General features: G+C 46.3%; 1 protein-coding gene across 2 annotated transcripts in view; it reads left to right on the forward strand.

The window, feature by feature from the left end:
• Positions 1–3,194: 3,194 nt before the first annotated feature.
• The window catches only part of CALN1 (calneuron 1), a 133,173-nt gene continuing 108,390 nt past the window's right edge, over positions 3,195–27,977 (forward strand). The window contains exons 1-2 of one of the 2 annotated variants that reach the window (XM_061470330.1): positions 3,195–3,555; positions 19,587–19,785. In XM_061470330.1, coding sequence (XP_061326314.1) covers positions 19,660–19,785 — 126 coding nt within the window. In that variant the 5' untranslated portion in view covers positions 3,195–3,555; positions 19,587–19,659. Of the gene's footprint in view, positions 3,556–19,586; positions 19,786–26,812; positions 27,133–27,977 lie in introns of those variants that run through there. The other variant, XM_061470331.1, reaches the window with a different exon arrangement.

The following is a 27,977-nucleotide window of genomic DNA, read 5'->3' on the forward strand; positions in this document are numbered from 1 at the left end:
CCTCAAAACCTACACAAGTGAGAAGATGGTTTCCCCTCCAGAAAACATGATGTAGAGAAAAAAGATGTATCCTCATGCATCGAAACCACACTCTAATGACAAAAGCTAACACTTTGGCTTGAGAGCAGAAGAGTCAGCTCATCTGTGTGTTCAGCCATCCCTGGCCTTCCTCATCATTTAGGTTTGAGGAGGAATTTAACAGCAATGTGATGTGGATTTTGGACAAGGTCCTGCACAGCTCTGTATCTGACTGATGGGCTTTCTGCCACCCCACTGCTTGGACTGCATATGATCTCCCAGCCTCGGTGCCCTTTGCAACCTGCCCAGCTGCAATCAGACCCAAGGATTTGGGGAAGGATGGTTGAGCTGGTGTAAATAAGAGAGATGACTCGTGAAGGGCAAGCGATGTCCCTGCTTGCTGCAGAGTCTGGGTGCTCTGTTAGAGTAAATGGAACAAAGGTCTGATCCAACCTAGCAGCTTCTCTCACCTTGCTGCTTTTTATGTGTTGCTGTAATGCCCAGCTCTATCTTTTCATCTCATCTTCAGAACCCCGCTGTTCTTCCCAGTGTCACGAGAAGCTGTCCTTAAACATCCTTGTTGGAAACAAAATTGAAGTGACACCACTTCCACAAAGAAAAGAACAACTGACCGGAAATAAAATGAGCTGCTGACTGAGCAGTGCTGCAACCTCACAAGCTCAGCTGGGTCCAGCATTGCCAGCAATTGGTAATGCAAATACCTGCAAACACTGAATTCTGCCCCAGATTAAACCTCCCTAGCTGCAAGCTTTTCAGGAGACTTCTTGTCCTCCAAAACAGGACCAAATGCAAGATTTAGGTTGCTGTAGAAAAGAAGACATGAGAACACCTTCAGTGAACCAAAACACAACTAATGGCATGCAATAAACCCAATGATGAAATCATGGCAAATGAAGGGGTTTGAGCTCATTGTGGAAGGCAGACCTCCTGTTTCATGACCATGGCTCAGCTCACTATAAAAGAAAGGGAAGAAATTAATATTTGACAGTCAAAAGCCAAAAGATCCAAGAATCCAGGGTGGAATCACACAGAGGTTTATTTGCCCTTTACCATAGACTTACAAGTTGACTGAAATGAATAAAGTTAATGCAAAGTTCATTTCAGAAACATGAGTCTGTGGCTGAAAATACAAACAAGGCTGAGGATCTTCCAAACACTTCACAGCCAGGAGGTGCTGCTCGAGCCTGGCCAAGCCTGTGCCTGACCGCCAAGGCGTTTGATCTGAAAATCAGACATAGCACACATCATCACTATGAAAAATATCACACGTGGTCTATACTTCAGGCTACTTTCCAGTATCTCAAGGAAGAGATCTTTTAATTGAAAGCCTTAATGTTTCTCGTAATATTGAAAATTACAGCAGAACGGCAATAAAATTGGTCATGGGATTGAGACAAGTTTTAAGGGAGAGAAGGAAATTTATTCTTCATTCTTTACATTGGAGCATCCTTTCAGAGCCCATGAACATTGAATATGTCAATGCAAGGATTAATAATTAAAGGAACAACAGCCACATGTCTCCGAGATAGGTACACACAGGAAAGCAACAGCTCGGGTCGGAGGCTGGAGTCTCTGGGGACACATTGTTTTTGCTGGCATTTCACCTCCGCCTGGTACACCTCATTATTTAGAAAAGCATTTTCCAACCAGGCTCTGCCAAGGGATGTCTTACCTAGCAATTTGCAGCTGATAGCTAACATCAGCGTTAGCCTGGGAAATTGCATTCATGCTTGTTACCAGATTGATTTTGAAGGAGGACACGGAGGTGTTCAATGGATTGTAAGTGATTTGAATAGATGTGTTTTGGGGTGAAACCCTCCAGCCACCAGCAGAAACCCTTGCAGAGCGGTGATGGTGCTCCGGCAAACCCAGTTGCCACAGGTCAATGAGACTCACAGCTGTGCTTGCCTAAGACTTGGGAAAAAGCAGGCTCCAAAACGGCTTCCTCCCTGCTTCCAGGAGCCAGATGGATGTCAACAGGCTATGGCGACGAGACGGAGCCGCTTCGCTCCCCGGTGTGGCCTCCAGCCAAGCAGACGCCTCGTCACGCTGCTCTGCAGAGCCGGCGGCAGCCCCTTAGCCAGCAGTGTCTCGCCGGGTGCTGACGATGGTTCACAACGTTGTCTCGAAGAAAGGAGTCTCCAACTTGACGGTGGTTTTCCTAACCAGGACCAAATTGTGCTTCCCGTCCCTCCCCATCCTTCCTCCCTCCATGCTGGTAGTCTTCTTGTTCATTAAAAACCTGCTAATTATCTCAGCAGCCTGGAACTGGGTTGCAGCATGGAATTAAAACCAGCTTTTTGTTTTGGCATCCACCACCTCATGTAATTAATAAGACAACAGAAAGCCAGAACATGTGGGTCAGCCCTGTGTGCAAGGAAGGGATTGATTGGACATGGGCAGCACCAGAGTTGATGGTCGGGATGCTCTGAAGCTGGCCTCAGCAAGGGTTGGTTGCATTTTGGCCCAAACAGGGAAAACGGAGATTAGGCTTTCTGTCCTAGTTGTTCCCCTGGTTTTTCAACATTTAACTCATAATCTGGACCAAGTAGTGCTCAGTTAAAACCTTGCACTCAATATTCAGCCCCTCTTCGTTGGGTAAGGAAGGGGGAAGTAGTCCAGCAAGGCTTGACAGAGTGTTTTGACTATCCATGCTGAGCAGATCGGAATGGTCTGAGAGCCTGGACTGTTGCAGATGGGCATTTTGATGGAGATCTGGAAAATGGCTGAAGGAACCTGAACCTGAGGGAGGGATCAGTGCTGCCAGCATGCCCGCCAGCACGAGGTCCTCTGCATGCTGCCTTTGGCACGAGCAAGCAGCCATCTAATCCAAATGGAAATGCCTCCCTGCTTGCTGGCTGCAGGCAGGAGAAGGCTGAGGACCCTGTCTTGCAGAGCTGAGCTGGGGTGACGCAACCCTTCCCCACAGCCCCCCTCCACTCAGATTCTGGGCTGGTGATGGAGTGGCAATGCCTTTGGGCACTGTCGCAGAGCAGTGGCAGCACCAGGATGGAGGGGACATGACTCCTAACTCACCAGAGCATTTGTAGACCACAAACTTTGCATCTATAGAAGCGCTCAGGCTCCCCTCTCCCGCCTCTCTGCCAGGAGCATCCCTGCCTGCCACCCACTGTGCATGCTCTCCCGAGCGTTGAACTACAATTTGTTGCTACTGCCACTGAGTAGCTACTGTTGTTGCTTTCTACGGACTTGCTCAGCTGCCAGGATGCCCCTGATGGGCTGCAAGCTGCTGCCGGAACTGCCAGGCCAAGGTGGGAGAGCATCGCTCCTGGGGGAGCAGCAAAACCGAATTGGGGTTCTAGCCCTTTAAATCCAATCTGGTACTGCAAAAAAACGGGCGAGCAGCAGGAGAGAGCCTTCAGACTCTTTTAATTAAAGCTTGTACCATATTCCATCTTCCCAAGTCACAGCAGTCACTTCTTCAGGACATCTCAGGGCTCGCCGGCACCGCGGCATGGATGGGGGGAGTCGCTCACCTGGGACCGGCGGCAGTAGGTACGCACGGGCTGCTTGCATGGCTTCTCCCCCTCTCCTCGCTGTCAGCTGGAAGCATCCCCCTTTTTTTTCCCATGTCTTTTCCTTTGCCGAAGAGAAAGTGTAACGCGTTGCTTCTGGCTCATGGGGACGGAGGCAGGAGGCATCCTCCTGCAGCACACCTTGGGGCAAGGGGCTCCCCATCCTGCCACCGCTGCTCTCCTCCCTCCCTTTTAAATAATTAAGTGCATGACCTAGAGTTGTTTTTTTTTTTTCCCCTTGCTCCTTAAATCGAAATGCTGCTGTTCAGCAGAAGATAACTTGGGATGCCTGTTTCATAAATCACTGCAGAAGTTGGTCCCTGTCACGCTTTCACCAACGATTGCCCCCACTGGCTCTGCTCCCGGCTCCTCTCCCCTTTGCCTCCCCCTTGTAAGTGCACCAGGTTAAGAGAGTTTTCCCATATCCTTTCATGCGCATTGCACTCTCAATGCAGAGCATTTCTTACGAGCTTCAAGGACCGAATACTGGGGTTATTAGGAAAGACAGTGTTATATTCACTCTGGAGTCTCCTCTCTTTAGCAGTATAACCCGTAGAATCTTTAGCTGGCCTTATAAATTGCCCTTCAACAGGAACATTGTGCACAGGGACATTTAGCTGCTAACTATCTCAATCACTGATCGATTTTTCTCTCCCTCCTCCTCCTAACCGAGTGATCTTTTCATTTGTATTTCCACGCAAAACAGCTATCTCTTTAAATTATGTATTGCTGTTCCTTCGTCACTGTCTCAGGTTGATGCACCATGAGGGTGCCCTGACCTTAATAAGAGCCTGTTTTCCTCTTTGCAGCCAGGTCCCAGGTGAGTGTGGGTCCCAAGGAGCCTCTCTCCTACATGGATTCCTGGAGGGGAGCAGACGCTGTGCCAGGAAAACATTTATCCTGGTGCCTATCTGAGTTTAATAACACTTTTGACAAACAACAGACATCCTCCAGGTTTGAAATAGGGTTGAAAAAGCATCCACTAATCTCCCTGAGAAGTGCTAGATGGTGGCCACCACTCTCAGTAAATCAGGAGATGAGCTGTTTATGTATGGCATGTTGAAATCTTAGCACAGGAGAAAAAAAATCCTTCTGCTAATCCACCAGCAGAAAACTCTGCCTTGCTGTCATTTCACAGGTTTGTGTGGGGGATATTGCAAACTCAGCACGGCTCAAAGCACACAGGGTTTTGGGAACTGTCGGGGGTGCAGGGTCAGGGAAAGGGACTTTTTTCTCACTGTTGGTATTTGACGTAAATGAGAGAGCAATGGGACAGGGAACTTGCAAGTGAGCAAGGCAAGTGGAGCCGTGTATCAGTGTATGAGCTGCTGAGCAGGAGCACCTGGCGGGATGAGGTGGTTGATGGGCAGCAGGATGTTTTGACTTGAGCAGTCAAAGGAATGAGACTTAGAGAGGAGGAGGCACAGCGGAGATGGCAGGACAGGGTGGAACCTGCGGCACAGCCGTTAACTTGTAGGGGTGCAGGGCTGCGGGGGAAAAGAAACATCTTGTACCCTGGGGTTTTGCAGTGATCAGTTTTCCTTTTTGAGGTTGCTTCTGTCATTGGCCCCCATCTCTTTGGTAGCAATTTAACCATTTGTGACTTTTGCTGACATGAGGAAGGAGCTTGCCCCTTGCGACACAGAATTGAGATAATAGCTCCCTTGTTCCCAAATGCAGCAGGAGAGCAAGTGACTTGGCAAGGAAACCTGAAAGTGCCTGAAAGTAAAAAAACCTGTTCCTGTGGTCTGAGCGGGGCTGCAGACAGACTCTTCCTGGGTGAAGCCTCTGAAGCCTGTTTCGTTCACCTTGAGGAGCTGGAAACCCCAAAGTTGGATTTGAAAACCACCAACAGATACAAGTGGAGTGAGGAAAGATGAACAAAATGTACATCTCCCTTCAGCAAAGTGACTCAAGCCTCTCAAGCATCCGGAGGGTGGGGAGCAGTTATTTATAGTGCCATCAGCAGGAATTTTAGAATGAAATGAAGGGCTGAAAAGTTTGCTGACTGTTAGGGAATGCGTCCTGGCACGGATTGATATTTCCTGGGCCCAGCCATTTGCATCTCCAGTGCTACCAAGTGTGCAGCCTGGAGACCCTGCAAAGCCTCACTGGGGTGGGACTGCACTGAGCATGATGGGCAGCGATAAGGACCTGAACCTGTCTGGTGGATGGAGTTTAAATGTCACCTACAACTTCCACCCTGAGCCACCTCTGCTGCCCAAGCCTGGATTTACCTCTTGGTGGATATCTGAACCCTGAGCGGAGCGGCACTCTGCGGCAGGGGAGGGCTGGGTGGCCAGGTTTGGCTTTTTCATTCTGATCCTATGAACACTAACATTAAAGCTGGGGAGGGTGGGTTATTTTCAAGATCAGCCGTTAGTGTAACTTGGTGCTTTGTCCTTCATAATTAAGGTCTGTGTTCTGCATTTCAGAACCACTCTTGACCCATGATGAGAAAAGGAATTAGAGGGATCGGCAGGCAGAGAATCGCTCACCTGGCATCACTCAAATTAAAGATGACCTGCATAAGATTTTCTCTTCTAAATTGAGAAAATTGAGTTTGGGCTCCTCTTTGCAGCTTTGTGGTGATGAAAGGCCTCTTTTTTCTGGGTTGTTGTTTTTTTTCCCTCCCTTTCTTTTCTTCACAACGAATGATGAGTTGTATCAAGCTTGTTTCTCCCTGTCTGGGCAGATGTGCTGGAGGGCTGAGATGGCCATTGAGATTGTTGCAGGTGGAAAGGGTGAATTTGAACCTCATAAGCCTTCAGCAAGTTTCACAGTCACCAGCATCCTGCACAAATTAACTGTGCAACGAGTTCTCTGCAGTCCCAGAGCTCTTTCCTCTCCCCAGGCTACTTGATAACACTATGAGAGACCAGTCCCCAAGTGGCCTCAAAGATCAGAGCTTCATGAAAATCCCACAAGACAATTTGCTCCATCTTGCCGTGCCTGTTAGTCTCCAACCATCTGAGATCTTCCTTGTACAAACAAGACCTGAATTTGTGAGGAACAAGCAGAAATTATTGTAGGTAATAACCTCTCCTGCTGCCTTCACCCCGTACACTGGAAAGAGCGCAAATACCAAAAGCATAGCTCTCAGTTTTGCTGCTTCTTTGCTAGCCACCTTTAAACAAAAGAGAAATAGCAGTGTATCTGGAGCAGGAAGGGACCAAAACGGATCTGACTGAGATAAAACCTAAATTTACTCTTTCTAGCTGCTGGAGTTTAATATATTCTTCTATTCAGAGCAAGGGATGTATGTCAACCTCATTCTACATCTCTGGCAGGGTATTACAGCTTGAATTAGTATGATAAATTAAAAACAGTCATAAAATTCTAGAGGTCTTAAATCATAAAAATGTATCATGTGAATGAATTTGCACAGTTATTAAGCATAATGTTGGAGATATAAACATTAGCTTTGTGTGTCAGTGTAGCAGGATGGGAGCAGTCAAGTCCAGGGCACTTGGCATGATCCAGATGTGGCTCATGCTGATCATCTGGTCATCTTTGCTGATCATCTGGATGGTTTAGCTGGCTTCAGGTCACCTTTCAGGCTAATCCACTATCTGATGTGGTCTTTTCTTCTTTGATTTTCTATCTTTTTTTAATTCCTTCATGGTATGTTTTTCCCCTTTAAACATCAGCAACTTTCAGTGTATTATTTAAAACCCACATTTTAATGGAAGGAGAGGTGAGATGCTGCACAATGTAAACCTTGTTTTCCACGGCCACCCAGAGACTGCCAAAAATCAATTATCTGCTAGAGGCTGATCTTTAAAAAATGTTAAGCCAAATTGTATTAAAAGCCCTGGGGATCATTGAAAGTAGGTTTTCAAGAAACTCACGTACAGGTGTTGCCCAGATTGATACAGGTTTCACCCTTCAAATCCTTTTGTGCAGTGACCTAGTGTGCTCAGGAGCTGAATTATTCTGAATTAGTTCTGGCTCTGGCCAAAGCATTGACTCCAGTTTAACTGAGTGCTTTGGGAGCCTAAGGCATTGTTTCAGAGCGGATTAGAAAGGCCTTAGGAGCTGCAAATGCTTTACTGGAAACTGGTGGGATGCCCCCAGGTGATTTTGTAAAGGTTTCTCTTGGTAACTCTACTGCAAGAGTAAAGACAGGAATGGCCCAGCACACACAGACCTGTAAGTGAAACAGCAATGTATTTAAAATGTATTTGTCTTTCTGCTCCTTCATAAACACACTGTGCGAAAGCAGCCTATGAAGCTGGGAAAGGAATCACTTCAGAAGAGTGAAGTTCTTGCAGGGTTTAGGAACAAGAAAGCTGTTGTGCTACAGGACAGATGCTGCTATGGAGGAGATACTGAGCCTGGTGGCCCTACAGATGCTTGCTGTTCATAATGGTGTTAACACCATTAACAACTCCACTGAATGATTCCAGATCTGCAGCCATGCCCAGGGGTTGGTGGCTGGTGGCTCCTGGGAAGTGCAGAAGTTCTGCTGTGGCCAATGGGCTGGTGATGGAAAAGATGTTGTTATGTGAGTGTTATACATGTTAACATGCTGCCACGTGTGAGCTGTGACAGGGCCGAGCAGCTTCTATTAGGGTTGCATTGCCCTTGGCGCTACACACGCTGTCCACGCCAAGCTGTGTTATTTTTATAAGTTCATTTCAGTGAGCTTTCCTGCAAAGCCCCATGGTTTGGAACTAAAACTGTAGATCCAAGATCTATTGTAATGCTAATAACACCAGTAGGATTACCGGCCTCAGTGAAAAGTTCAGAGCAAAATCTGATGGGGCAGGACCTGGTGCAGCTCTCAGCACAGCACCCTGGGCCATGGGGAGGTAGCTGGGGTGTAAGACACAGGCAGAAGACCCCCTGCTCCCACCTGATGGAGCCCAGCCCCCTGCCTCTGTGCTTTCTGAGTCTCTGATGACCATACAGAGTGAGAAAGAAGGTTTGGGCATTTTCGATAATTCTCAGCCATGAAAAACAAGCCAAAAGAATAGATGGGTTCTTTCCTGCATCAGGTTGGTCCATGGACTGAAGGTGCAATTTCACTGATCAAAGAAACGAAACTGTCCAGTGCAGTGTTTCTTTATCAAAATGATGGCAGGGTGTGTGAGAGAATGCTGTGAAGCAAGTATAAAGATGGAGGCACATGCTGGTATTTCCCCTGATCCTGAGATATGTCCCCAAACAGAGGTGAAGAACAGTCAACCACAACAAGCATCCTTTGCATCAGTGTTTGTACTGCACAGCAGGCTCTTTATCTAACAGCAGGACACCAGGTCTTCTTCTGGGCCCTGAAGAAACCAGTCTGTCACAGTGCCTCCCTCTTCCTCTCCCTACCACCTCCTCCAGCCACTATCACCCACATGCAATAGATGTGTCTGCAGCAGGTCAGAGCAGACAGGAGGGACATAGGAGCAACTAGGGCTTGGTGAGAACAGCTGATGGGAAAAGATTATGGTCCATGTCCTTGAGGCCCTCTGCTATTTCTAGGGCCTGCCAGGGGCACCTGGTTATATTGGGAACAGGAATTAATAAGATCAACGCTATCGAAGTATGTGACAAGGCAGAACATCCAGCCTTGCTGTGCAGTTTCTTCAAGACAAGCCCATGAAAATCCCTGAAAAAATGTATTTATTTTATTGTGATAATGTGCTTAAGTCAGATTCACCAGAGAGGATTTTAAAGAACAGATTAGCTGAGTTTAATAGTGTGAATTATGAAAAGAACCTGCTCTGTGCAGAGCACAGGGTCACATTTGATGACTCACTAGGCTTTTTCTTGACCATTAGTTGAAGACTTTATGTCAAAAATGTGATCCACATAAAATTGTTGCAGTCTGATGGAGAATGTCTTTCAGCTCTGTGTCCAGCAGCTACAGGAGGAAATGTTTTCTTCTGTCAGCAGAAAAAATCCACGCAAACTCAGGGCAAGGCTCTATGCCTTGACATAGCCTCTATAAATAGTGAGGACAAATTTCATTCTCACTTAATATCCTGGGGGAGGGCAAGAGCACTCATGCGTTCTCTTACAACTTTCCAACTTTATCACCCATGGAAAGAAACTTCCTGAGCTTAAAGCTGTGTCTGTTTCAATTCTTCCTTGAATCTATCTCTGCTTTTGGTGATTTCCCCCCTTATTTATAACCATAATTGATAAAACTCATGGTGCTTTTGAGCACCATCGTGTCTTGCAGGAAAAAATCAGCAACATAATCGTGCACTATTTGCAAAGGTACTTCCTTGGGCTTTGTTTTTAAGTCTTTTGGTAATTTTATTGGATACCTCATAGAACAGCATGTGTTTGTTCTCTATTCACTCTTAATAGGTGTCTCCTACATCCCTTTCAACCACCTTTTTGCCACACTGAAGGGTCCTGATGCGTTAGCCTGTTTTCATGCAGAAGCTACTCTGTCCAAGCTCACTTCCTCCCTCTCACCCATCCTCATTCTGTTGTCCCCTATCTCAAAGGCATTGACTAGAAATTTATTCATCATGAAGGTGCACAATGGATTCAGATAACAGCATAGTTTGTTTTGTTCTCTATTTCTTTGCCAGAAATCTCTCACACTCCATTTACCCATGGCTGTGCTGAACTTGGAGCAGATGTTTCCAAAGCAGCGTCCATATTCTACCACTGAAATTCAGCTCCTTTTTTATTCTTCAGACATTGGATTTTGTCAAATTTTTTTTAAACCAATTCAGATTTTATTTATAATGATTAATTTTGTGTCATTAATAAATGTTGTTGTCTCATTCCTTACACACCTCCAGTCCCCAGATGATTTCTTAATATATGAGCAGATCTATTTTACAGGTCACTCTGTGATTGCAATCGGAAGTTGCTTTCATTATGAAACCAGACTTTTTATCTTTGTTTCCTGTCTTCTTTTCCTGTCTCCTTCATAATGAAAAACAACACAAACGATTCACTTAACCCTTCTGCTATGACCTGTCTCTCTCAAGCATCCCTTTTGTTCGGTCATCTATCAGCCACACCATCTCCATGGCAAGTGTCCTTCCTCTAATGTTTCTGAAGATGTTTTATTATTACCTCTTATGTCTTTATAAAGATGTTGTTCAAAAAAAACCCTTTTGGCCTGCTATATTGTTCTTCTCCGTGCAGTTTGTCATGTTCAGAGATCTATTACCTCCTTTAATGAGATTTGTGTTTTTTGGCAAATGCATTTTAACTATGACTCTGCTGTGGAGCTGCACAAAATATTTTCCTTTTTGGTGATGTATAGTTATGCCAGGATTGCACTACAAAGATTTAGAACATTTTACTCTCAATTTCTTCTTTATTTCAAGCACCTTCTTAATTTTTAGTATACTTTACGTATAGTGTATATATATGTACCTATATATGTATGTGTGTATATATATAGCTGAAAGAGGATAGACTGAGATGAGCTCTTAGGCAGAAGCTCTTCCCTGTGAGGGTGCTGAGACGCTGGCACAGGGTGCCCAGAGAAGCTGTGGCTGCCCCATCCCTGGCAGTGTTCAAGGCCAGGCTGGACACAGGGGCTTGGAGCAGCCTGTTCCAGTGGAAGGTGTCCCTGCGTGTGGCAGGGGTTGGAACTGGATGAGCTTTAATGTCCCTTCCAGCCCAAACGAGTCTGGGATTCTATGATTCTAATGATACATACTATATATATAACAGTGTGTGCATATTTTACAGAGCATGCCTCAAGTGAAGCATGCTAGATGTAGTCTACCCTGTGTGTCCCTTGGCATCACACAGCCCCACCAGTCAGCCTCCTCCCAACAAAATCTGAGTGATGATTGTATTGATCTCCCCACCCAAATGAGTAGCCCCATGCTTTGGCTTGTAGCAGCGATGAAATCATTAAAGGCAACTGCTCTGAACTCTGCTCTACACTCCTGCCTGCTTTGGATAGTACTAATCAATCAGCAACAAGTCTCAGAAGGCAGCAATGCCAGCTGGAGGTGCTTACAGTCCCTCTTCAGCCACTGGTCTACAGAAGATGGGGCCTTGGAGGGGGACCTGGGTTCCAGCCCTTTGCACCATCTGTGTCCCATTTTGGCCCAAGGCAAGCCCTATTATTTTCCCATCTAAACCACATCTCCAGAAAGCAACAGATCTATTTAGAGGTAGAATCCTCCATACTGAGTGAAGTCATAGTATTAACATCAGTATGGGCAATTTAAAAACCCTTTCATTTTCAAGGCGTTGCTGCAGGACTATTCATGTTGGACTAAATTAAGTAATAATTGAAATGTTTGAAGGAAAATGAGTATGGGTGTCAGGGTCAGCCTTAAATATGTTTTGCTAACATCTTGCAGAAAAAAATCAGATAAAAATTGCAGTGCCCTGTGAGAGATGACTGGCTTTTATTTCAAAGTAAATAAGTAGAATAGGAGCGAGACACACAAGAGCACAGCTAATAATATGTATAATCAAATGAAAACTTGTGTACAGTGATATTGCATGAGGTAAAACTTGGGAGTTTAAAACCAGAACATGTTTTGTTTACCAAAACCCCAAGAATGTTTGAAAGCACATTTGACTATAATATACATCCCACGCTTTATGGAGTACTTACTTAACATATATAAGCTGGAGAGATGAAGAACTTTTTGACAAATAATGTCTCAAAGCGCTGCTGAGAAACAACATAAGCACAGGAAGAGCTGTTTTGCTAAACTCAAGAGCTGCTAGCAAAGTCTTGTTTCAGACAAACATGTAACTTCAAATGCAGTAACTTAAATCAATGGCACATGAGCACACACTGAGGTTAAGCAAGTTCACTGGTGTTTTTATACACCCTCACATTTGCTTTCCTGAGCCAGAGCAAAGCTGCACGCATGGATCTAGAACAACAGGACAGTTCTCTGCTTTGCATTTGATTGCAACAGGAGCATGTATTGCTTCATACTTCAACAAGCATCAGCTGGTTCTCACAGTGGCATAGAGCAGCTGTCGGAGGAGCACTATTTAAGATGCCAGGACAGGTGACAAGGTCTTTGCTATTCAACACCATGTTTCTGAATGCTGGGATGGAGCCTTAATGCTATCAGAGCCCTGAAGGCAGTAATTGCCCCAAGCGTCCTCACCTGGGGCTCAGCCATGCCTGTGCCAGGAGCCCATTTAAGCTCAGCCCTGGGCCTTTGCATTCAGTTTGTGCTGTGCTCCAAGCGCCTCAGTGCTCAGCTGGTCTTTGCTTTCTGAAAGGATCTCAACTCTATATTGCAGGTAACTTTTCTTCTACTCTGTCTCCTGGATGGATCTATACTGTAGCTTTTTTTCAGGCCTATTTGTTCCTGACTGAACTTCTTTGGGGTTAATCTTGGACCTAATTTCTCACCTTCTCTGGGTGCTATCAGCACTCAGCTTTGCTTGCCAGGTTCAGATCCTGTAGGATCTCTGATGGTGAGGGCACTGCTGGTGCTAGGGTCACCCTTGTCTCTTGGTTCCGATTTTACTACCATGAAGCAGATCTATCTTTGTTGCTCCCTGACAAATACCCTTAGCCAGGCTTTTAATCTCTGGATCTCTCTTCCTGCCAGTATAGGTAGTAGCAGTGTGAATTGGGGTTGGTTTTAGCTTTGTAGCTGGCTTTACTGGGAGCTAATGCTATGGAGGTCAGGACTAGGATGTGATAAATGTGGTCAAAGGGGCTGCCTTAGCTGGATAGATGAGCATATCTGTGCTCTCAAATAACTACTGAGCACCATCTGATTAAGTCTGGGCATCTCTTAGATGTCAGGGTCTTGATTTGTACAGCCTTTGGTCAACAGAGGCTGAAGCTCAGAATAACTATTCACTATCTTACACTTATTCTATTGGCCTTCCAACTAGCCATCCTTATAAATACCTGCTGAAGCTTAGCTTAGGTCCAGACCTGCCAGATTTTGATCTAAAACTTATTTCTATTTGGTTCCCTCCCTGTTGACCACACCTGGTTGGCTCTTTGAGGATGGCAGCCTCTTGATCTGCACAAGGTGGCAAACTGGTGGTTCCACCTTTGCAGCAGAAGCATCTCTGATGAATGAGCGGCAGCACACAGCAATTACGCTCTGGAAGTTGGGTGAAAGAGAGCAGGAATAATTTGCAAGTTCTGCCAACTAAAACCCTTCTCATCTTTGTTGTTGTTTGTTTTTTAACTCCCCATACCTTGGCAGGGCTCCTTCCTGTTTTTCTTTCATTACATGGCAAATTCACAATAGGAATAGGAGGTCATTTACTCCTAATCCTCCATTTATAATTTTGCTGATGCTGCCAGTTGCTTTTTCTGAAGACTGTGAACAATGTGCAGTCGGTTAACAGTCATAATTGGAAGATTTCTACATTTCCAGGAGCTCTTGGGTACTTGGCACATTCATTCCCTAATATCCTGTGGATCCATAGTTATGCTGCTAAATTGGGTTATGTCCAGTGAACCCCAGAACTGCTGCCCTTCAGGTTTAGAGAAGAGTATATGAAGGCAAAAAAGGAACAGTTCGAATGTAAGATCCCTTACAAGAATCCAATGATGTCTGGATTTATAGAGAAATACTGTTTTAAACAAAGTTCTCCCAGAAAGGCTTACAGGATCAGCTGAGGTACAAAGAAAGGAATAAGAAATGATTCTTGTAGATCCATGTAGTCAGATAAGCGTTGCTTTGTGGATAGAAAAACATATGAAGCGCTGCCTATGAAGGTACAAATGAGTGAACTTTCAGCTGGGTGGAGATGAAAAAGGCAGCTGCAGGAAGGAAAAAATACGATCTCAGTCATATTATGATGCTGACAGCTCTTTTCTTCTGCCAAAATGGTACCTTCTGGTTTTGATCTTAAAGCACAGTTTGAAACATTGTTTGAAATTGGTGAATTCAGATTTAGAATAATAGCTTACTTAGTTTTTGCAGCAGATCATTCTAGTTTGTATGGCAAGTTCTCCAGGGGGTGATGTGAAGAGCTGAGTAACCCACATCTCTGGGCTGGGAGCAAACAAGCCAGAAAGGACTGCTGGAGATAGATGAATTGGATACAAACCCAACCCAGCTTCATGCTGTGGTGTGAGTCCTGTCTATGACCCTCTTCCCCTGGATTGCCTGGGGCATAGTAGATGTGGCTCTTGACCACATGAAGATTGTGATTTGCAGTCTCTAGGGTCAGTGAGGCACACCAGTCTTTGATCCAAGTGAGTCAGAAGGGGGGGGGGGGGTGTTGGCTGAAGGCATCTCTCTACTCAGTTTGAAAAAAATCTTAAGCCAAGGACTCTTGCCTCCTAGTTGAGTTGCCTCCAGGATTGTATCATGTCGTTGGGTGGATTTCCTTTACGTTCTCCTTCTGTTTTGCTCTGTATAAATAATTAGATAGTCACTGGACATGAAGAAATAACGATTTACTGTTTTTTCCTGGTGGGATGATATATGAGTTTTTAAGCATTTCTCATAATTGAAGCCAAACCAGCTCCTGATTTTGGGTATCCTGAAGTTTAGGCATGCACTTTGCTCTTCTGAATCTGTCTGACTGATGGATCCATGCTCCCAGGCATGGATCACCTGCCTCTCATTTGAATGTCTGAAGCCAGGGGGGCTTAGTGCTCCATCACAGCCACATCAGCTCTGCAGCAACCGGCGGTGTCTGGTGAATTTGTCTTGTCAAATGTTCTTGGCCTTTATTAAGTGCCTGAATATGAAGTGGTTTGCATTAGTCACCATCTTTTGTCAGGTTTGCTTTTTCTTCGTGGCTTAAAGCCATGCATGACTTTGGGATTGGATCAAACTGCTTGAGGAAAATTAAGTGAATGACAAGATGATTGATGCTTAGATGGACTGGAGTTGACAAAGGTGGGGGATCTTTGCCATTGCACAATATGACTTATGAGCTGCAGGTTTTGCATTTTGGTAACAGCAGTGTACACATGTGTTTGCTTCAGCCACAGCATCACCATTACCAAAGCTATTGTCCAGCCTGAATCCTACTAAAAATATTGTCAGGGAGAATTTAAGGTGGTGAGGCACTGAAACAGGTTGCCCAAAGAAGTGGTAAATACCCCATCCCTGGAAGTGTTGAAGGCCAGGTTGGACAGAGCCTTGGGTGACATGGTCTAGTGTGAAGTGTCCCTGACCACCGCAGAGGGGTTGCAATTAGGTGATCTTAAGTCCTTTCCAACCCAAACCATTCTATGGTTACTGAGTGGAGGGGTATGCCTGTGGTGGTGTACTTCCATTCTCATCAGGAGCAGAACAGCCCAAGTCCTTTTCAATACTCCAGGTGCCAAGTGCATTTCTTGAGCCTGTTCTCCAACTTAAAAGGCAGTATATGCACTAAGAAGAAAATCCTTACATCAAAGTGCCTGTAAGATGTGTTAGTAATCTTGGATGTTACTGAGCACCCTATGAATGAAAGTGTTTTGTGTATGAAGGTGATGATGATACACTATGTCCCTTCCCACCTTCCAGCCATCTCTTGTATCTGTGATCCTTTCTTCTGCCTCCGCTGGAAAGAAAAATGAGATGTGAAAGGAAAAAAGTGTTCAGGAAAATCTGGAAATCCAGATGTCTCAGCTTCAGTCCAAGCTATGTCCTTTATGGCTTGTAATGAGGAGCACTGGAGTGACTGAAAACCCTGACCTGCAGCCAGCCATTGTACCTGCTCTCATCTAAATCTCTGAGAGGTGAAGTCTGGAGCAGCTGCTGATTTTCATTTGAAGTCTTAGGGTTTTAGCTATTAATAAGGCTGGAAAATAACCACATGTTCTCTGAATTATGTAACAGATGTTAAATTCCCCGAGATGAAGAGGTGTCAGCCTGATGGAATAAGTGATGTGAGGACCTTTCTTTTTCCTTTGAGCTGACTTTCTCCTCTTATTAGCAAAATTGAGTAAGTGATGTGAGGACCTTTCTTTCTCCTTTGAGCTGACTTTCTCCTCTTATTAGCAAAATTGGTTATCTGCTGGGAGAAGTAAAAAGAAAATGAGTATTTTGACCCAATCCCACTGTTCCCTCCCCTCTTTTCTTTGCCTCCTGTGTCTGTGCATTACCTGCCTTTCCCCAGCATCAGGTTTTGAAGACAAGTGCCATCCAAAGCAAAGTCCCATTGAAAGAATGTGTTGTGATGAAGAGCTGTTGAATGAGTCACTGCACTCATGCTGGCAAAGTGGGCTGTGGAGCAGGCCAGATCCTTACGTTTGGCACGAGAGAGCGAGGAGCAAAAGAGGAAAGTAAATTTGAGGCCAGGAGCGCTGCAGCATTTGGCCAGCTGAGGGGGCTGGGTTGCAAATGCTTTCCCACTTAACCATTTCAGTGATACGGCTGCCACCAAGGCAGAGATGTGTTCACAGCATCACTGGCAGAGTGGGAGATGGGCTGAAGGTGGATACAGACGAGGTGTCCTAGGCAGGGGATTAAAAAGCATTTTGCTTCTTCCTTTTGACAAGCAGTTTTTTTAAGGTGGCTGTGTTCCTGGTGCTCCTCTGTTCCAGAGTGAGTACTTGTGGCTCCATGTGGGGATGGGTCCTCAGCAGTTCAAGATGGCATTTAACCAGGATGTCTCTCTTTCTAGTATCCCTGCTTTATGCCTCTTGGTACCTTCCATAAAGATGGAGGGAAGCTGTCATCGGCTGTGTTACACACAGCCGAGCAGTCCCTTGGGAGAGACGTTTATAAATATGGATTGAAGACGGTGAGCCCCAAGGGTACCACGTTTTCTGTAGCAAAGACTAATAAATTGGCCTCTGTGCTGATAGAAATGTGCACGCTCTTGACTGTGACCCTGCTGGCTGCTTTCTCTGAAGGGTGACTTTGCTCGGGTATTTATGTGAGATGTGCTTTAGCATCTCCTGTTACACACCTGCTGGCAAGACAACCGCTGGTGCTAGTTCCAACCAATGAGCCCTTTCCTCCTGGGGATGCTTCTGGAGAAATGTAGCTCAGGTCAGAACAAGCTCACAGGGGAAAGTCCTGCTGGAGATGTCAGCTGTGTTCTACCACCACCATTAATGGGGTTGTGGAGAAGGGCCCTCGTGGACTCCTCCCTCTTTTCCATGCCCCGCTACCAAGGAGTGGAAGAAGTTGCAGAAAGTGAGTTCCTCCTGTATGTGAAATTCAGCAGGATTGTGAATGTAATGGGGATGTCCTAAGTACTAGGGTTTAATCTGGGCAGCAGACTACCTGGCACAAGTCTGAGCCCCCTGTGCAAAGAACTGATTGTCAGCCACTTTAAAAGTATTAAAAAATAAAGATGTAGAAGTCAGATTTTGAATGGTTTCACCATTTCCTCACAGTTTCCCCTTAGCTTGCCCTTCAGGACCAGTCGACAATCCTGCATTCTGTTATTCACTTCTTATTACTGATTAATGGGCTCCTAATGCCATTACTTATTTCATTATCCAAACAATCTGGAAAATCTGCTATTATCTAGGAAGGAAAAAAGACAACTTCTTATTGGCATTAAGTGGTTGGCTTAGCAGGGCAAGGTACAAGGGTCACATTTATGAGTAAGAGCAAGACACTATTGGCCAGAAAATTCTCAGTTAAAGTCATCTGTAAATTTGCAATCTCCAGACAAAGAGTGGAGTCCAACTGCAAGAGGGGGAGTTGCGAAACACAGAGACAAGTGGGGTAGGTAGTCCAAAAAATTGAAGGACTTTATCAAGAGCTCAAGTGGAGCCTCAGAGTCAGTAATTACAGTGGTAGTAGCAATAATAATACACCTTGGAAGCCTGGTCTTGCGTCAGGTGCTGTGCAATTGCAAATGAAATAGCAGGTAAGTTCTTTCTTCAAAGCACTTCAAAGCCAAGTGACAGGAGAGCAAGGCCAAACAGCTTGTGAGAGATGAGAAGGGGTGAAGAGAGAGGTAAAGGCTGGCAGCTGGCATAAGAAGGGTATGTCTCAGGGCACCAGCAGGCTTGTATCTGTTATATAGGTGGTTTTAGGAAGGATAACAAGTTACATGTGTGGATCATTAGTGGCATTTGGCCATGTGTGAGGACCAGCATAAGGGAAGGAATAAAATGCTTGTTCAAAGTGTAAAAAAAAAAAAAAAACAAACAAAAAAACAACAAAAACCTGATAGTGGCTGACATTGTGGGGTGGCAAGCCATGAAGGGTCCTAGTAGTGGGCACTCTAGCTTGTCTTGGATGCAGAAAAGAAGGGGCAGTGTGGAGAAGTATGTCCATGGTGGTGGGGAATAATGTTTGCAGGTGTCTTGAATGGCAGTGTTGCAGCAGGTGGTGTTTGGTGATGGATAGGAGCTTAGTGGCATGGTGCAGAAGGTATTGGTCAAACTTAGAGGTCTTGTGTACTAACTGGAGAGGAGATGCTTGTGAAGGGGATACCCTATCTTGGGCTTTGGAGGGTGGGTGAACTTGTGGTGGATGCCTTGCAGGTATACTTGTATTTCTCTTGGCAAATGCATGGGTGGCCCTGGCTCCTCCTCGTATGCAAGAGTGCTTGCACCCTCATACTTGTAACATAGGAACTCTGGCTGGACTCAGCTTATTCCTTTGTACAGCAGCAGTATCCCCATGGGAGGGAGGTGAAAACACTCTTGACTGTGTGCAAGGACCCTGTGTTATTGTGCTCAAGGCTGGTGCTGGTTGGAGTGTTCATGGAGTCCCTCCTGCTGTCAGGAGGACTCATGGCATCACATATTCATGCTCAGAGGCACTGTGTCAGCATCTGCCCAGTTCTTCTGAGGGGATGCCTGCAGGTGCTGCAGGTCTGCTCTCTCATGACTACTGGGCTGCACTTGGAGCCAACCCTGGCTCTTTCATTTGACTTGTACCAACTCTGTGCTGCAAAACATACGAGCAAATTGCTGTTGCCCCCTGGAAGGAGCAGGCCTGTGTCCCAGAGCACACTATTCCCATGGCATTTAACATTCTCTGCAAACCCAGCTTTTTATTTAGAACTGAACATCTGTTCCAGATGTGGTTATTCACTGCACTGCTGCGCTCCTGCCATTGTTGTCCTGCGACACAGGGGAAGGCTGGCATGAATTATTGAAAGATTGAGTTTAAATAAATGATAAACTGGTACAGTGCATGCAGTTGAGTTTTTGTCTGCTCCTTACAGAGTCACACTCCTGGCTTTAATGTCTCCATGATGAGCTCGCACATCTCTCAGAACCTGCCGTCTCATCTGCCTCATGGGGCTGATCGAAGAGCATGGAGAGGGGCAGCCCAAGCATGAAGGTGGCCGAGGGGACGAGTCTCCTGGGGAGAAGGAGGAGCCGCAGCAGAGGAGCAGGCAACCAGAGTTTCCCTCCTGGCAAGTGCCTTTCTCATCTCAAACCATTGAGAGCTGGTGTGGCGGGATGCTTGCTGAGGACAGTCAGTGTGGTGGGAGGGATGCTGCCAAGGGTGGGCAATGGAAATAGTGCTGGGGAGCAGCAGTGGGTGCATGAATTGGGAATCTTTTACTATAAAGGAACCTTTAGTTAAAATCCTTTGGTCAAACCTCATCCTGGTGAAGCATCTCATGGGACTGTGCTGAGCACAAACATATCCAGACCTACTACGGGCACATGATGTGAAGGCAAGGGGTGCACTGAGTTTGATCCCACTGTGGGTCTAAACCAGCCAAACCCTCCCTTCTTGCTGGCTTCTGGCTGGGAAGCCTGAAGAGATTCTTTTTTTTTTTTTTTCGGAAGCCTGAACGGCTTTTTGGAAGCCTGGTAGCCTTGGAAATAGGTTTTTTAATTTATTTTTTTTTTTCTTCACCATTTTGAAGAGTGGCTTGACTCACAGTTGCATGAGGCTGTGGGGATTCGCAGCAGACCATCTGTTTCAGCTGTTAGCAGTCATTAATTTTTTTCATGTTTTTTGCTACTTTTGAGACACTTTGGGAGGGGGCAAAAATATGTTCTGATGGCACTGGAGGACTTCAAAGTTACAAATCCTCCAACATTTTATTTTTTTTTCCCAGGCAAACAATATACATTGGATGTGGTTTTTGTAAAAGAATTGTGTTTTTATTGGGCTTTCTACATGGGGAATTGGTTTCCTGTGGGCAGGCAGGAGGGCACAGTGTGTTGTTTATCTCCCCTCCACCATGCATTTGGCAAATACCAGCCTTGTTGCTACACTGCAGCATGTCTACTAAGGAGTTTTTTTTGTGGTTAAGTCTAACACAGAAGAGCTTTCATTAATTATATATATATGTATATAATGAGATTTTCTTTAAAGCCTTCTTCTGTTTCTGGAGCTCAGCACTAGTTCAATAAGCCTTATTGTCTTCAGTTATTCTGCTCAGAAAGTGGAAAACTACTCAAATCTTGACAGGTGTTCACAGCTGATGGCTCAGGTTTGTGGATCAAGTGCCGGGGCATATGGCATGATAAATAATAGAACAAATTGATCCTATTGACACTGTTCACCCTCCAACCTGCACACATTTATCCTAGTGCCTTGCTCTCGCTGTGCAATAGCCCATTCCCTGAGCCACCTCCTCTCAGTGCTGCTGCTCCCCAGCCAATGAGTTTGGCTCATTAGTGTTTGAGCAAAGGGCTGTAGTACTGGTTTTGCAATACCTTGGCTTGGTGTCCACCGTGGGTTTGCTCCCCATATGCTTCATTGGTTTGTTCAGTTGGTGCTCGTGATGGCACATCATTCTGGGCTTTGATCAGGAGCCTCACTGGTGGTTTCCTTGTTGCTTGCATGGGGTTTTTGATGCAGCAAAACCCTTGAGTTTAAGGGGTGCTGTGAAATGGCGAAGGTTGGCAGTACGAGGGAGCGTGCAGTATCTTTCTCGAACAGGGGAAGTTCAGCTTAGATATAAGGAAGAAGTTCTTTAGTGTGAGGGTGGTGAGGCCCTACCAGAAGTGGTAAATGCAATATTCAAGGCCAGGTTGCACAAAGCCTTGGGCGGCATGGTCTAGTGCGAGGTGTCCCTGCCGCTGGCAGGGGATTGAAACTGGATGAACTTTAAGGTCCCTTCCAACCCAAACCATTCTATGGTCTTGCATGGTAATATGTGGCGGGGAGATGGTGGCAGCTCCTCTAAGAGGATGCTGAGTCCTGGTTTCATGCAAACATTAAGCTGTGGCCTGGTAATGGGCAGAGCAGAGACCTCTGCACTGAGTTTGTGGCTGTGCTGGTTTGGGCCATACATCCCCGAAAGGAAGAGTTGTGGACAGGATGTAAAACATTAAACATGAGCCACGAACCTCAAACGTACCCTTGAGTCTTGTGATGGTGGGAGACTGCAGAACATAAACGGCGTGTCTTTGACCTGCCTGTGATACCTGAGTGAAGTGGCAGCCAGCGAGCCATGGAGTGTTTCCAACAATCCATTAAGACTGAGGCTTTCAGCAAAATTACAAATGTGTCCTTTGAGCTGGCCAAAGAGCAGTTTCCGTTCCTGGTGTGGGAGCTGGTTCTGTGCACTCTGCAGCCGGCGCAGGGCCATGCTGCGACCAAACCCAGTGTGTGCCACTGCAGAGTGAGTTGGCACCGGGGGACACCATGGGGACAGTGTCCTGCCTGCTTCAGTGTTCATGTGTTGGTAAACCCCAGATATCACCATAGTGTAAAGCAAAGAGTCCATAGGATGTGCCCTGAGAGCTCAGCATCAGGTATATATGCTCCCATGGATGTTTTTGTCTATGGCTTGGGTCCGCCTCTCGTCCTTTGCGTGCAGAGGAGAGGGACATGTCACATCCCTACCTCTCTTGCTCTCAGTTCTGAGCCAGGAGCATGCCTGGGTGATATGGGGCAGCCAGTGCACAGCGGTGCCTGCTTCAAGCTTGCCAGTGGAAGGTGGAGGAATGCACATCTGGAGGCTTGGAGACATTCGGTGCCTGTGTGGTTTTCATTTGGAGGCCTTTCCGTTGTTGATTGACTTAATTAAAACTGGGGAAAAAAAAAAGGCGGGCAGAATTGGACATTTATTTTTTTTCTTTAAGTAAAGCCTGGCCTTGAGGGACTGCTGAGCCAGTTTTCATTTTGAAATTTCCTTTTTAATAATAATTTTATTTTTCAAGTTCCCTTAAAGAATTTTGAGCTGTAAACTGAGAGGAGGTGTTAGATGCTGTAAACCAAACCCCAAGTCTCTTAACTTGCTCAAGAAGCATCTTCTGTTTTGCAAAGTCAAATTTTGGGGTGGTGGGGGGAATCATTTATTTTCTGAAATCCCATTGCCATTTTTGTAATTTAACTGAATTCACTAAGATACCTAAAATAACCCTCATATTTTTTTTGCCCCAGCATGGAGAAATGAGTGTTGGTGCTTGGCTGTGGGATGTTTTCCTCCTTCGAACCTACCTGCTGAAAGCCTGCTCCATGCTATGGAGGCTTTCTAGAGCAAAGCTGAAGATTTGCAGATTTGATGAAGAGGGAGGAAGATGATCAGCAATCCTGGAGCCCCCATTTGTTCTTCATGCCCCATCATGTGTCTGCTTGTGCTTGCAACCATCCTCCTCTTCCCTCCATCAAGTCAGACCTCGGTGCATATGACTGACCCTACTTGCAGCAAAGGGCACAGCCCTTCTTGCCTGATAATCACTGCTCAGATGCTGAGCAAGATATAAAAGTAAGAAAAAGGGAAGAAGCTGTTTCCCCATCAGGAAATTTGTCCATTAACACCCCAGACACAAAAATCTCAATGGAGCTTTTTCCCCTCTGAACCAGCTAAAATGTCTCTCACTGATGCAAAGTCTAAAAATAAGCATGTTCTCCACAAACAGCTTAAAGATGTTGAAAATGAAAAGCAACAAAGGATGTAGAATGTCTGAGTCACTAAATTACAGGGCTATCTTTCTAAGAGCAAAACAAAACAACACCCCCTGCTCCTGCTCCCCAGCCCTCCCTGCTGAAATTCATTGTGAGGTTTCTGGGTTAAGTTTGGGGCTGTTTGCCCTGCGGTGCCTGTGCAGAGAGTCGGCTTATTTTTGTGGGCTAGTGAAGGGCTTGAAACCTTATCCGTTTTTATTACAGAGTGTGCCAGAGCTGCTCTGTATAAATAAAAGGAATGAAGCCAGTCTGCTCAGCAGCATGAACAGGAGGTGCTTTTCTCTCCCACATGGGCATTTCTGTTGATATTTTTTATTTTTTTGGGGGGGGGACATAACCCCCCTTGCATGAGCTTTCTGGCTATCAAGTAGGGAAGAGTGTAAGTACACATCCATCTCCACAACACGTTCTGGCCCTGGTTAAGCCACAAGTATTTGGGCTCTTGGATGGGAGCAAGCAGGTTTTTGTGGGTGTAATCGCATTTGTCTATAGCTTTAGTTTGTTTGAGATAATGTGATTAAAAGGAGTTCTTGGGTTGGTTGGGTTTGTTTGTTTTTGTTTGTTTTTTTTTAACTCCTTGAAGGTCTCCTTTCATGATGAGCTCCACTAGAGTGAACTCTGTTGCAAAACTGAATCATTTTTAGCATTTGCAGATGAGCTGGAATCAAAATCTTGGTGTTTGAGGCAGCAGGAAAGGAGATGGACTGGTGCCAAACCTATGCCTACATCTGATGTTTGCAGCCAGCCCCAATCTCTCTAATAGGCTGAAATGAAACCTTGGATTCAAGCAGATGGTAGGGCTGGAGATGCAAATCTGCCAGTGCTGTTGCATCCCGGACCTGCTTTCAGGATGTGCAATGCCCACACTGGGGTTTGAAAGAGGTGGAGGCTGCCCCTTTCTACCCATCATCATCACCTTCATCCATCTCTTCCTTGCTGTGGCAAGGAAAGGAAGAGCAGCAGCACCAGGCCAGGCTGCAGTACCTGCCTGGCTCACTCATTTCCCAAATAACCCATCGATTGATTACTCAGTTGCCTGCATTGGCAGGTATACTAAAGCCTGTGCACAGTGATCATAAATTCTGGAGCAGAGCTTGCTCAGCAGTGATTTAATCTGGATCTTTAGTTCCGAAATGCGCTAATTAAACTTCAGGATAAAGCATCCAGTGCAAAAGCAAGATGAATAAAAAGTAAAAAGTTTCTCCTGGAATAATTAACCATCATTAAAACATGAAAATCCAGGCTAGGGAGCAATTGTACGCCTTCCACAAAGTGTTTCATCAGAAATAATGGGAGGAAATTAAGCAGTATAAAAAAGTGGGCTGAAAGTTGAAAAACTTATCCTACTCATGAGACCTATTAGACTGTGAAGTGTTACTGAACCCTCCCCCTGGAGTGGGTGAATGTGTATTTGTCAGGACATTTAAAATTGGACTGGTTAGAAACCCCCTCCCTGACACTGTGTGAGATAATTGCAGACCCTCCTCTCTTCTGTGGCCTTACAGATCCATCTGAGTTTTAATTACAGTGGGTCACCCCTAACCAAGCAAAACTGTAATTTCAATAGAAGACTTCTTTTTATGTCTAAGTTTGACCCTACAGACCTTACATCTAGATATTATGAGGGATATTTTTAAGACACTAGCCTCTTCTAAATCACACACTGGGTCACCCTGCCTCCCCTTGGATGATGTGTTTATTGCTGCTATATTTACCATGTGCTCACCTGATGCTTTGGCCACTGCTTTCCTTAGTCTCAAAAAAAGGCACCTGAAATGAAACTGGGACCCACACATCTGTGGGTTTGCTGAGCATCTTCCTGTGAGCTGGGTGGTACCCACATGTAATCAGGGTGACTGGTTTACAACAGCTTGGTAGCCTATTACATCAAGCAATAAACCACTTGTTATCAGAGTGACAGCTCAGTGCTGACAGTGACAACTAGCACTGGTCCCCAACAGGCAGCCAGGCAGGTCTCTGACAACAACCTGCCTGCCTGGCATAATTTCTCAGTGCATTACTTTGTCACCTTAGTATTATATTCTCTCTCACCATATCATTTTCAGGAGCCTGATGCGGCAGTCTGTGTGCTGATTACTGAGGTGGTCTCACAGAAAGCACACCCTCCATCACCACCCCCTGGCCACCCCACCAGGGACATCTTATAACAGGGTTTACCGTGATCAGCTCTGTATTTTAACAATGAACAAGAGGAAAGGGCCACTGGCTGGTCTTATTTATGCAGACGCAAGCTTGGAGATATTCTGGATGTATTTAGGAATTAATAAGAAATGAGAATCACAGGCTGGTTTGTGTTGAAGGGACCTTAAAGCTCCTTCAGTTCCAACGCCTATGAGGCTGAAAGGAAGGAAAGGGGAAGGATTTTATGTCAGAAAAGGACAACACAGGCAGGATGTGAATTAAACACCTTTGAGCCATAAAATCAATGCTTACTCTGAAGGCTTTGTTCAGTCCTTACATGATTGTGGGAGTGTTGCTGTAGATGCTGGGTGGCTATCCAGGCCGTCTTCCAGATTCAACCAAGGCAATTTTAGTTGAGTGCTTGGTTCCCATTACAGACTCTTCTATAGTCAACTGTTTTCACTGTGAGAACATCCCTTATGTATTTAGCCTAAGCTGCCTTTATCCAAATTTCACCCCACTGTAAGCACCCAGTCCAGCTTCCATCAGGTATGGCTGTTTCAGTGGATTTGCCCATGCTGGGCAGTGCTTCTGGTGCCTTCAGAGAGGGAACTGGAAATGCAAGCCAGCTCCACCAAGCTCTGGTGATGACTGTGATCAGGAAAGGTATCTCCCAAGTGCTCTGTGGCGGTAGTTTTAGTGCAGCTGAGAATAGCCTAAGAAGATGGTCAGCAAGCCGGGAGGAGTGCACTCCTTCAAGTACTTGCTCTTTGACTATGGAGAAGTCAGGACTCCCCTAGAGCTGCCAGCATCTGTGATTTGGAGCTCCTTGACCTGCTCCTCTGGTCTCCTCAGTATCAAAGAGCAAGTCAGGCATGCTGGCTGAACTGGGACACCAGGTTCAGAGACGCACACCTCTGTGTGCACAGGAGAGATGTGCAGCCATGGTTTCTTCATTTCTAAAAAACTCCAGAAAAAAACAGCTTAAACACACGTGCTTAAAAGAGACCTGGAGAGCGTTTAGGCAGCCAGCTTTCTAAGGGGCTCAGCCCCAGATGGGTGATTCTGTGAACATGGACTATTTGTGGTTGATGGAGTAATTGGGGTTGTAGACTAAGAGGGTCGCTGGAGTAATAGGGATTGTGGAGTAGCGGGTTGTGGAATAATAATGGTTGTGGTCTTTTCCTGACAGCTCTGGGAGGGAGGAAAGGTGGGATGTGGTGGAGGACCGGAGGGAGGGATGGATGGATGGACGGGGCAGCTGGTCCCTCTCCCTTGCACTCCGCTTCCCTCGTGGGTTTCGTGGAGGGGTGGAAATGAACGAAGCACGGAGGTGCCGGCCAGGAAGGGGTTAGCGGGGGCCTGCCGCAAGGTGGGCCGCGGCGGAGGGGGGTGTTCCCCGGGCGGGCGTTGCGCCGCCGCCCTGGCCGGGGCTGCCGGGGGGGAGCGCGGGGCGGCGCGGAGGGGCTCGGCGGGGCCATGGGGGGGCTGAGCCGCAGCGCGCCGCCCCGCGCTCGGCATTAGCCTTCGGCACTACCTATTTCCATCCCATTTTTAATTGAATTGTATTGTATTTATTTCATTTAATCCCCCCCCCACCCCCCTCTCGAATCTCTCTTTCTCTGCCTCCTTCCTCCATCCTCCTCTGAATAACTCGGTCAGGAGCGATCTAGAGGAAGGGGGGTGGGGGGTTGGGGGGGGAAGAGGAGCCGAGCAAACCTGTGGCGGAGGAGCCGGCTGGTGGAGAGGTGAGTGGAGGAGGCGGGGAGAACCCACAGCGAAGCATGGGGAGCATCAGCTGCTCCACGCGGTCCCCGGGTGGGGGGCAACCCGTGCTCTACGGGTGACAGACCTGTTGGCCACAGCGTGGGCTCCCCTAGCCCCACCGTCTGGCTCAGACGGGGCGGTCCCCAGCGGGGTGCAGCGCGGTTCGGGGATGGCGTTTGGGGTGGGGGGGCGGTCTGCGGGTGTTGGTGCGCTTCCCCTCCAGCCATCCCTTGGTACCCCATCCCTCCGTGTGTATGGTTTGTTCATGGGTGGTTTTCTCCCCCCCAACCCCCCCCCCCCCCCCTTCCCTTTTGGTGTTTGGTCCCCACGCATGTTTGTGAAAAGGGGAAGGCAAGTTGCCATGGAGCAGTGTAACATCACTTTTTATTGCCAAAAAAACCCTCTTTTTCTTCATTTCTGGGCCTCTTGCCTTGTCCATACCGTGGGTGATGTAATGAGTGCTCGGTATCTATGCAGTGTCCTGCTCTTGTGGAGTTAGATAAGAGTGAAGATCCCAGGGCAGAGAGAGCATCCACCATCTGTTTGAATAAATGGGTCTTAATGAATCTGTCAAAATCGTACCCGACAGATGAATTTGGCCCCAAACACCTCCTGATGCCGCTGTCGGCAACCAAAAGGTTCCCAAAGAAAGCCCTGCCTGTCATCCAGATGCCTGCTAATAGCTTTAATGTATTCAGCCCAACCTCGTTTTATTTCCGATATCATTTCAATCACCAGATTTAATACATGATTTGCAGTGATTGCCTCCTGATTTCCCCACTTGAGCAGCAAAAAGGAATGCATTAAGGAAAGCTGAGCTGCCATG

Source organism: Pezoporus flaviventris, unplaced genomic scaffold, assembly GCF_033815535.1.
Source record: "Pezoporus flaviventris isolate CSIRO_AGI_PZ_B2104156 unplaced genomic scaffold, CSIRO_AGI_Pfla_v1 ptg000063l, whole genome shotgun sequence".
NCBI classification, from domain to species: domain Eukaryota; kingdom Metazoa; phylum Chordata; class Aves; order Psittaciformes; family Psittacidae; genus Pezoporus; species Pezoporus flaviventris.